General features: G+C 42.1%; 1 protein-coding gene and 1 long non-coding RNA gene across 3 annotated transcripts; one reads left to right on the top strand and one right to left on the bottom strand.

The window, feature by feature from the left end:
* The first annotated feature begins 1,196 nt into the window (after positions 1–1,196).
* Positions 1,197–9,208, top strand: LOC109199742 (uncharacterized). Of its 2 annotated transcripts, XM_025904320.1 has the most exons (9): positions 1,197–1,340; positions 2,776–2,817; positions 2,939–3,175; positions 3,344–3,457; positions 4,842–4,916; positions 5,002–5,058; positions 5,402–5,467; positions 8,720–8,761; positions 8,847–9,208. In XM_025904320.1, the coding sequence occupies exons 1-7, from the start codon at positions 1,307–1,309 to the stop codon at positions 5,443–5,445; spliced, it is 603 nt and encodes a 200-aa protein (XP_025760105.1). In that variant the 5' UTR covers positions 1,197–1,306; the 3' UTR covers positions 5,446–5,467; positions 8,720–8,761; positions 8,847–9,208. The 2 variants fall into 2 exon arrangements, with proteins under 2 accessions (XP_025760105.1, XP_025760106.1); XM_025904321.1 differs by lacking the exon at positions 2,939–3,175 and having other exon boundaries at positions 1,215–1,340.
* On the bottom strand, positions 8,955–10,881 carry LOC102082371 (uncharacterized). Its single transcript, XR_002060047.2, has 3 exons — positions 10,547–10,881; positions 9,323–9,736; positions 8,955–9,102 (listed from the first exon to the last, which is right to left on the bottom strand). It is a non-coding gene; the product is annotated as an uncharacterized LOC102082371 (long non-coding RNA).
* Positions 10,882–10,929: the final 48 nt, after the last annotated feature.

The following is a 10,929-nucleotide window of genomic DNA, read 5'->3' as shown; positions in this document are numbered from 1 at the left end:
TATTATATCATCTTATTATGAGACGCTTGTTTATAAGCTGCAGAGCAAACATGCTGAGAGTCAGAGGTCAAAGGTCAGTCGTCTCCTTCGGTGGTTTGATTCTCCTGTGAGCAGAGAGAGGATCTGAAACTGCAGCAGGAACTGTTGATCAGGAACCTTTGAACAGTTTCAAACAGTAAAAGTGACTCTTTAATAAGTCCTGATTTACACTCACAATGATGCCATCAATAACTGTAACATGACCTGCTCTCATGTGTGGTCACTGTGGGACACCAGGACCATCGTTCCCTGTAACAGACCCTCTGTGTGACGTCATTATCTCATCTAACCCATCAGCAAAGACACCAACAGTTCATCCACCCTCCTCTGGTCTCTGTGAGGATCAGTGAGGGGCTCGTAGTGTCTCTGTGCTTTGACAAGATTTAAAGTGACCAACAGATTTTTTGTATCAATTTAAATCTGCACCACAATCTGAAACTGTCAAGAATAATTCAGTAGTAAAGCAAAGGGTTTAAGTTCTGTATGAGAGTTTAGATTTAGACGCTCGGTTTGTCTTACTGTTGGATGCAGGCGATAAGTACGCTGTAGAGTATCAGGCAGCAAAGTTACCTGGTTAGACTGAGACGGTGCTATTAGAGCACGAGTTAGGCTCCAACAGAGAGAAGATGTTTGTGTAAACCTATAAAAATAACAGGTATTTACAGGTACACTGGTCGAACAGCTCAGTGAGTAAATATTGAATGACAAGAAAAAATAAATGAATAGAATAAAAATATACAAATAAATTCATTAATAAAATAAAGCACAATAAGTAAAACTGTAACAAATGAAAGCAGGTGTGGGTCTGAGGCAGGAAAGCTTTCCTGATGTTGTGATCTGTGAGAGAAGGAGCTGCACTGTCTGTCCAGTAGGTGGTGCAGAGGGTGGAGGGGGTAACAGCCTGTTTAATCACCTCCTCTTCATCACAGCCTCAGCAACTCAATTCAGTTTCTTCATATAGCACAAATGCACAGTAACAGCTTCATGTGGTAAATGATAAATGGATGGTGACATGCAGACTGAGGCAGCCAGGGATCAAACCACCACAGTAACTTTCAGTATTTATTATTTACTGATGCTGATGTAATATTTCTGCATGACATCATCAACAGTTTGTACTGCAGCCTGCTGAACAGCTGAGCTGAACTCATCAGAGAAACAGCAGCATATTCATACAGAGAGCACACAGGGACACACGATGTGATCTAAGGGAAGTGATGAAAGGAAGCTGAAGGTGTCTGACACAGTCAGTCAGCATCCAGACAGCATGAAGGCTGCAGCTGCCTCTCTGCTCCTGCTCGGTGAGTCCCACCTTCATTCTTTCACTCTCACAGCTCAGGAGGTAGAGTGGGGCATCTGTTAAGACCCTGGAGGTTGGTAGTTTGATTCCAGTCTGCTCCAGTCTGCATGCTAAACATCCTTGGGCAGGACACGAACACAAAGTTAGATGCATTGGACTGTGGATGTATGTGTATGTATGTTAGACAGAAAGGGCTTTGATAGAAAAAGCACAGAAAGAAGTGTTTGTGTGAATGAGGCAAATTTCATACAGCCAGTAAATATTGAGTAAAGTGAGAGTTCAGGTAGTGTAGAAGAGCACTGTATGAGAACCACTCACAGCACAGACTCCAACAGGACAGAAGGCTTTCAGCCAGTTTGGACTGAGCAGCTCTCATTTCTACAAATCTGCCCAAATTTATTATGTGTTCAATTCTGTTATCATAATATCCTGTTAGAGCCATTAAAGCATGTTAAGTATTACAGGTGCAGTGGTTTGTATCATATTTATCTAATTTATTTCATCAGTAGGAGGTAAGTATACAGTTTCACTGACATGCAGGTGACACCATTTCTTGTGCCTGTCCTGACCGGCAACAATCAGAATAATTAGAACAATCTGAAAGCCAAGAAAAACGCCCTCCACAGTTATTTTCCCAAAGGGATCGTTATGGCTTTGCTACACTAAATGTCATAGTTTATTCGATTTGTTTTACTTTTAAGTTATTACACTCAGAACAGACAGGACTGGGGCCGGGACAGAAGAAAGACAAAGTAAAGAGAAGTTGGGAAGAGAGTTAACAGAAGGAGAGAAACATAGAGGAGAAGAGGGACGGAGAGAGGAAAGACACTAAAATCTGTTTGATCCCATCCTGAAGAAAAACAAGCAAAAAGAAGGAAAAAGCAAAAAGAAGCCAGCACACTAAGGAAACCACAGCAACAGCCATCATATGCATCAGTAACAGTAAATAATAAACACTGAATCCTACTGAGCAGCACACTGGACGGATAATGCACGACATGTTTAGTGGCAGCAGCCAAGGAAGATACAGTGTGTGTCTGTGTACACCTGTGTGTGTCTGTGTACACCTGTGTGTGTCTGTGTACACCTGTGTGTGTCTGTGTACACCTGTGTGTGTCTGTGTACACCTGTGTGTGTCTGTGTACACCTGTGTGTGTGAGCATCAAGCCACATGATACACATCAGTTAGTTAAAGTGCAGGAATGTCTTGATGACTGAAACAATGCTGTGTTGAATGTCCCTGACTAAACCATCACAGTAAACTGGTTTTACTTCCTCCTAAACCAGTTCAGTCATCTTACACACTGTTTCCTCTGATATCGTCTCTCTTTACTGTATTTCACTGATGGAACAGGAACTGTTCTTCAAGATGATATACTCAGGCTGTGTCAGTCACTGACCTCTGACCCTCACATAACTCTGCCCTCCTGTTGCAGGTGTGTGTGTGCTGCTGCTGTCTGCACCGACTGTTTCTGCAGGTGAGTTGATGAAGTGAAAACAATCAGTGAGACTCCAACAAGAACACAAATACATTTGATCCCAATCACAGACTCATGAGCTCTCTGCATCACTCTGTTTGTGTCTGCTGATCCAATAAAGGTCTGATCCTGGAGATCCCTCCAGATCCTGTGCCAGCAGGAAGTGATGTCACTATGCGCTGCAAACAGAGTAATGGTGACATCATCACAGCTAATTTCTTCTTTAATGAAAGTCTTGTTGGAAATAAAAATAAATCAGAGTTCATCATCACAAACATCCAGCAGTCTGATGAAGGTCCCTACTCCTGTGCTACTGATGTGTTTGGAGAATCTCCTCAGAGATTTCTGAGGGTCAGAGGTCAGAACAATGACATCACTTCCTGTTTAAAAACATGAACTAACCTGAGCTGAAAATAAACTGGCTGAACCATCTTCATCATGTCTCCTACAGATCCTCCTCCTCATCTCCACACCCACACCTCCTCTAATCCTGTGAACTCTCCTGCTCTTGTTTCTCCTGTAACAGACTCCTCTGCTCCTCCCTCCTCCTCCTCCATCCTCATTCTGGTTGTAGCAGGTCTGGTTTCCATGGTTCTTCTGGTTTTGGTGGTTTGGGGAGTTCTCTGGAGGAAACAGAAAGGTATGAAATCTTTCAGAGTTGTTGTTTTTTAAATAGATGATTAATATGGGCTCAAATTGTGGTCATAAATATTTTGTACTTGTAAGTCAGGCTTTGTATGTGTAAAAAGGATTTGTATGTGGACTTAGCCAAAAAAAAATACGTGTGAAACTCTGCAAGTTACAAGTACGAATTTTGACCCGGTTTTTCTTCCTTTCATCTGATTGGTCAATGTCATGTCAATCACAAATTTAACTATCCAATCAGAGAACAGATGGGTTTGGCTGTCTGAGGGGCGCTTTTTTGAACTGCAGGTCCTTGAAGGGTAACACAGTTTGAAGCTGGAGGATCTGTATGTAAATATCCGATAGCAGCTAGGTCCGCTAACTTTCAGCAGCTGTTGAAAGGATAAAGTTGTGGCATATCAGTGGTTAGAAACACCATTATTACTTTAGGATTAGTTTAACACAAAGTCAGGGCTGACCCGGGACCTTTGCTGTGAGTCACAGTGCGCAGCCAGTGTTGCCAACTTAGCGACTTTGTCGCTATATTTAGCGAGTTTTCAGACCCCCTAGCGACTTTTTTTCTAAAAGAAGTCGCTAAAAAAAGACGTGAAAGCGCGTATCGCTTTTACTCTTAACAAGCAGCGGGTGCTTTAACGCAGTCAGTTCTTCTTTTACTCTTTTACTCTTATGCTGTTTTGTGGATCACAAGGTTTAAAACTACTTATAAACACACACACACACAAACTCCACCAGAGTGCTTATTTCGGGTCACTTTTGCCGGTCCAAGCCCGGGTAAAGGAGCAAGGTTGGAATTGTGACATTAAAAAAAAACATAATTACTAAAAGAAATTTAATTTATAGTTCTAAATAAATTCTAAATGCATTTAGGACGTTTTTTACTCACTTTGTCTCTTCCACGATGTTATTTCTCTCTCCAGCAACATTGGTTACAATTATATTAGCATGACCAATTATGCAAATTAGGTGATGACGTCATTTAGCGACTTCTAGCGACTTTTAGGACAACCAATAGCGATTTTCCTTACTGAGGAGTTGGCAACACTGTGCGCAGCATAAAGGTCCTTTCACATCAGACGCAGGATGTGCTGCTAATGCTAACTAAAAGCAAAGGATCCAGAATTTGTTGCGTTGGCTGCTGAGCTCTGTGGGTTTTTGCAGCAGCTCTACCTGCACTAGATGCACCTGCTCCTTGTCATTTCTGTCTCTAACTTTATGTCCTCTACAAGAGTTTCTGGGGTTTTATTTTTGCTGGTTCTTCAAATGCTAATTCATAACGAAGAAAGCTTTGTAACTATCCCCACTAGTGAAGACTGTCATTTCCAAAACACTGCCCCCATCACTCTGAAACCCTGTGAATGTGTTTGTGTTTCTTTGTTCAGGAGCGCTCCACTCCTCCTCTCCTGTACATGTGAACTGCAGTGACGTCACCATCAGACAGAGAGACACTAGGAGAGGTACGCTGCGTGTGCTCTCAGCAGCATAACACACACACACACACACACGGTTTCTCAGGTAAATGATTCTGTGTGTGTTTTCCAGCTAAAAGTCCTGATGATCCAGATGTTATCTACTCTGATGTGAGGACTCGCACTTCAGGTACAGATGATGATGACGATGGTTCAGTGTAGTGATGAAGGACACACACCTTCTTTAGTCTGATTAACTTTCACAGTGGGAGCTGCTGAGAAGGTTAATCTCTGTTTGATGTTTTGTTCTGTAGAAACTGATACTTTTTATTCTCTCTGAACACAGATGTGCTCTTTTTAAAATCAGTGATAGCAAAGTTAGTGTGACTTCATTCATCCTTCCAGCACAGACTCAGAGGAAAAGTCTTTAACAGAGATGATGGTTCAGAGTCAGTATGGAGATACTGAGCTGGACTCAAACTGTGAGTCAGAACTGAAGCTGCAGCATCATTCATTCATTTTTCTGTCTTTAGGCCCTGATGATGTTGTTTACCGTGAGGTGATCTTCAGAAGGTAGAGGAAAGCTGGTGAGACAACAGGTAACCATAACAACACACCTGAAAGTGGATTTATTTACCAAATGTGAAAAAAATGTCAAGTCAAAATCGAGTCAAAAATGACTCCAAGGTTCCTCACAGTGTTCCTGGAGGCCAAGGTAATGCCATCCAGTAGTGATGGGTCCTGCAACACTGACGCACCGACGCATGTATCAAGCTCACAGAGCGATGCCTGTATCGGTGCGTGCGTCGCTTTAAGAAAAAGTCACGTGATCGATACAGCTGCTGTATCGCTCATTGCCAACGCGCCAAACTGTGTTTAAAAGGTACCGCATCCGCATCTGCCAACGGAATGAGTCGCCACAAAAAAACAAAAAAACAACACGAAATTACTCTCGCAAAGATTAAAAAAACAAAACAAAAAAACACATCTCTCCATAACAAAATGGAGCCCGAAAGAAAAAGAAATATTTCTGCTGTGTGGGATCATTTCGATCTTTTAACTGCAAATAAGGTAATAGTTTGTCTGTCTTTGTTTCAGTGTAATCTATCAGAATAGGAAAAACAGCAATGTGACTTGAAGTGTAAATTATTTATTTCATTTTATGCAGGTCAAATGTCGCGTCTGTTCTGCATATCTTACACAAACAAAAGCACCTCCTCAGTGTTTAGGCATTACAGAGCCAAACATGAAAATGAGGAGACACAGGTCGGCCTACATAGACATTGAACAGCTTTATCATCATTTTTTTTTTATTAATATGTGTTTTATTATTTTGAAATCAAGCATCTATCTGTTCTGGACCAGGCAGCCCTGATTTTTATTATAGAGGACTGCCAACCCCTTAGTATTGTGGAGAGTGTCGGAGAGAAACATTCCAAGATCAGAGGATCCTTTAACGTACTGGGGGATGAGGAAGACATCTTATCAGAACCTTTTCCTCCTGGCTTTACAGTTTGTGTACCCCAGCTTCATCTGTGCCCGTGAGTTTTCCAAAGCTGGGGAAATGGTGTAAAAAAAAAAAAAAAAAAAAAAATGCAACAGACTGAATGCAAAAACATTGGATAAACTTATTTTTCTGAATAGAAATTTTATAATAAACTCTGAGTCAAATGGGTAATATTACATTCACAATACTTTCATTTTAATTTTCACTTAATGTCATTCACAATATATTTTAAAGATGTCTACAATATTTGAAACGTAAAAGATAAAATGATTTCATGGAAAGTACAATACCTTACAGTGTACAAGTATGACTAGGTCATTGAATCAGTGTCTGTTGTGAGTCTCAAGTAAGTTGCCTGCAATGATATTTAAGGTCCAGCAGGTGTCAGTATGGAGCAAAACATGTCTGTGAAGGTTCTCAGTCATCCAGGTCATCGTAGTCAAAGGAGTTTGCAAAGAAAAGCGTCTGGACTTCTTTAAGTTGCTTGAAGACGTTTCACCTCTCATCCGAGAAGCTTCTTCAGTTCTAAGGTCAAATGGCCGAGAGTCCCAGATTTAAACCCAGTGGGAGTATCCCCCCAAGGAGGGACAAAGGACCCCTGGTGATCCTCTAATCACATGCGCCAAGGTGTGAAAGCGGGTGTGGGACCTAATCAGCCAGGGTTTCGGGTGAGCTCATTGTGAAACCTGGCCGCACCTTGTCATGTGAATTCCTGAGGTCAGATGACCCAGGATGTGAGTGGGCGTTAAGGCGTCTGGGGAGGGAACTCAAAACTGGATTATAGATGGCAGACAGTTGGTGTCATAAACCACCGCCTCTGTTCAAAGATGGTCGCTCACAGTGGACATAGATGGCCTCTTTCACTCCTCTTTCAAACCATCTGTCCTCTCTGTCCAAAATGTGAACATTGGCATCCTCGAAAGAGTGACCTTTGACCTTAAGATGCAGGTGGACTGCTGAGTCTTGTCCTGTGGAGGTCGCTCTTCTATGTTGTGCCATGCGCTTGTGAAGTGGCTGTTTGGTCTCTCCAATGTAGAGGTCTGGGCATTCCTCGCTGCACTGTACCGCATACACCACGTTGTTAAGTCTGTGTTTTGGAGTTTTGTCTTTCGGGTGAACCAGTTTGTGTCTGAGTGTGTTGCTGGGTCTGAAGTACACTGGGATGTCGTGCTTGGAGAAAACTCTCCTGAGTTTCTCTGATACACCGGCTACATAAGGGATGACAACGTTGGAGCAAAACAGCAACACTGTGTCGACACAGTATCGATACAGTTTGGGGAATGTGCTGAAACGCTTCACGAGGCCTCATCTACCCATCACTACCATCCAGAGTAAGAATCTGCTTAGATACCATATTTCTAAGATTTTCAGGGCCGAGTACAATAACCTCAGTTTGATCTGAATTAAGAAGCAGAAAGTTAGAGGCCATCCAGGTCTTTATGTCTTCAAGACATTCCTGCAGAGATAATAGGATATTATGATCAACAGTATCGAACGCAGCACTGAGGTCTAGCAGGACAAGCACAGAGATGAGTCCACTGTCAGAGGCCATAAGAAGATCATTTGTAACCTTCACTAAAGCTGTTTCTGTGCTGTGATGAGCTCTGAAACCTGACTGAAACGCTTCAAATAAGCCATTCCTCTGCAGATGATCTGTTAGCTGTTTGACAACTACTCTTTCAAGGATGTTTGATATGAAAGGAAGGTTGGAGATTGGCCTGTAATTAGCTAAGACAGCTGGGTCTAGAGATGATTTTTAAGTAAAGGTTTAACTACAGCCAGCTTGAAGGCCTGTGGTACATAGCCGATTATTAGAGATAGGTTGATCATATTTAAGATTGAAGAATTAATTAATGGCAGGACTTCTTTGAGCAGTTTTGTAGGAATGGGGTCTAATTATAAGAAGAAAGCAGGTAAATGGTAAAATGGTAAATGGCCTGTATTTGTATAGCGCTTTACTAGTCCCTAAGGACCCCAAAGCGCTTTACACATCCAGTCATCCACCCATTCACACATTCACACACTGGTGATGGCAAGCTACATGTAGCCACAGCCACCCTGGGGCGCACTGACAGAGGCGATATAGATAAAACAACATATATACCTGAAAATGAAGTGTTTTATTTATCATAAGAACTCTAAAAGCCCACATTATGTTTTCTCAATGAGGCTGTAGGAGCGCTAGAGTAATAACTAAACTGACTAATATTAAACATAGTGGTGCTCTATCCACACACACACACACACAAACACACACACACAAACACACACACACACACACACACACACACACACTCACAGAGGACATATCTAATACTTTAAACTGTATCTGTGTGTGTTCCAGAGCAGTCAGCTGATCCAGGTGTTGTGCATTGATTGACAGCAGGTAACATTTCCATACAGCTGTGTTTAAATAAAGGTCAGAGGTGAACAGCTGAGAGCTGACATCAGTGATGTTTGTCTCTGAACAGGAAGCTGAGGACACACTCGGTCTGATGGACGACTTTCATCCTTCACTCTGCTCCTCTTCTTCTCTTTGTGTCTCCTGAAGCTCAGTTATTTGATTGTTTATCATGAACAATAATTCAGTTACACACAGACAGTCAGTGACGGCTCCTCTCCTCAGCTTTCCTGCTGCCATCAGATGCTTGTTGTTGGAAATCTCACTCCTCATGCACTGGTATGATCAGCACTTGGTGACAGTAGGCAGGAAGAACTCCCTTTAACCTGAAGAATGTTTTACTTTTAACATCTTTCTGTATGATTGTCAGTGTTTTATGTTACTGCATGATTGCTTTTCTTTAATCTTTAAAGTCTCATGTATTGAATAAAATCCCCGAAACCCATAAAACAAAAACATGTCTGAATATTTATCAGTCTCATAATTAAACACAACAGCTGTGAATGCAGATGTAGAACCTGGAGCTACCTTTAACAGTTTACTTACAAAGAGAACAGGTGGTCCCACACTGAGTGGGAAAGGTGTGGGTGGAGATGTGGACAGAGTGTGCAGGCAGGTGAGTTCTCCCAGAGTGACTCCAACATGTTATCCTGAAGGAGCTGTGAGTGACTGGCTGAGGAGGTCAGAGGGGAGACAACATGCAGAGGTCCAAACCAAACAAGCCAACATGAGAGAGGACAGAGACTCAACGTTTACCCTGCTAAAGCTTTCAAACTGCTGGAGGATGAACAGGTGGACAGCTGATGGGGGAGACCAGGTGTGTCAGCAGGAAGTAAACCTGCCAACTTTGATACAGGAGCTAATATGTCACCTGTCACTGGGCTCTTTATCATGGGCCACTTTTCCATCCACAGCTATGCAGCGTCTCCATGTCCCACCTGGGGGGTCACAACCCACAGTCTGAGAACCCAAACAGACAGAAAGCAGTGAATCAGACTCGTGTCAAAGTTTACAGCAGAAACAAACATGTTTGCAGCCTGATACACAAACTGTTCGGTGTCTCTTCATAACGCCTGTTTTTATATGAAAGTTTGCATTATTAGGGGCGTGGCCTTTCTGACTGACAGGTGGATGGTGACACAGGTGGCTGTAGCTGCTAGCTTCACCTGAACTGGACCTCTGGGCTGTGTTTGTGCTTTTGGAGCATTCTTAATTAGACCAATAACATGGCTTCTGTGAAGTTACTATAGTAACAGAGCGTGCATGAGGGCGGGGCTCCCTCACAGCTGTCAGGATATATAAAGTCAGTCTTTGGAGTAGTAATTAAAGTATTTTATTGTGCATGTGTTTAATGACGTAACCTCATTAATCATTATTAGTTAATAAATTACAGCCCTGACATAAGCTCTGATTTCTATTCTAATATCTGCAGGTAGTGCATATCATGGTATGTGTATTTATACAGAGACGTACTGTAACTACCATACAGTATATTCTTCTCTGGACCACTCTGTCTTTATTTTTCATGGAGACACCAGGACAAAGTCATCATTTGTGTTCAAACCTGGGAATAAACGTGATTCTGATCCTGGCATGTCTCTATTTGCCAGATGTGCACAGATGTGTGTTAAAAACAGATGATTTCATGCCTTTTATTGGCTTTTAAATTGTGCGTCACTATATTATTTGGGTGAGAGCACAGAGAGAGAGAGAGGAGCACAGAGAGTGGGAGAAAGTAAGAGAGGATTACATGAATACAAGAACTATGACCTGTTAACTTGTGTCCAGGTGTGTGCAGTGTCAGTCTGCTGGTCCAGGGTCTGTACTGAGTCGTGCTGCTGTAAGTGCTTGATGCTGGGCTGTCTCTCTGTGCAGAGGCAGAAACAACGTTTTGCACATTTTTCATCTTTTCTGCTTTGCTGCAAATCGTTCTTTAACTTTGTTGTAAAAATAATCACAATTGAGCCTTTGACCAAGTTTCATAATTAAAGGCTCTGCCCTGAAACACCACATTAAATAAACATCTGTAGTTATTGATTCTGGCTTATTCTTGGATATCCAGTTAATTATGTTGCTATAGAAACAAACACTGTAGTGTGACATGAGTGAGTTCAGCTCCAAGCAGACACTAAAATGATTTATATACTTGTTTT

The sequence above is a fragment of the Oreochromis niloticus genome, unplaced genomic scaffold, assembly GCF_001858045.2.
Source record: "Oreochromis niloticus isolate F11D_XX unplaced genomic scaffold, O_niloticus_UMD_NMBU tig00000744_pilon, whole genome shotgun sequence".
In the NCBI taxonomy this organism is placed as follows: domain Eukaryota; kingdom Metazoa; phylum Chordata; class Actinopteri; order Cichliformes; family Cichlidae; genus Oreochromis; species Oreochromis niloticus.
Note: the sequence above shows the minus strand (reverse complement) of the source record. Positions and strands in the feature narration are given on the sequence as shown.

Coding starts and splice junctions, on each gene's coding strand:
- LOC109199742 (XM_025904320.1), top strand. CDS start 1,307: ATGAAGGCTGCAGCTGCCTCTCTGCTCCTGCTCG. Junction 2,818..2,938: donor TGCACCGACTGTTTCTGCAG/GTGAGTTGATGA, acceptor GATCCAATAAAG/GTCTGATCCTGGAGATCCCT. Junction 3,176..3,343: donor GAGATTTCTGAGGGTCAGAG/GTCAGAACAATG, acceptor CTCCTGTAACAG/ACTCCTCTGCTCCTCCCTCC.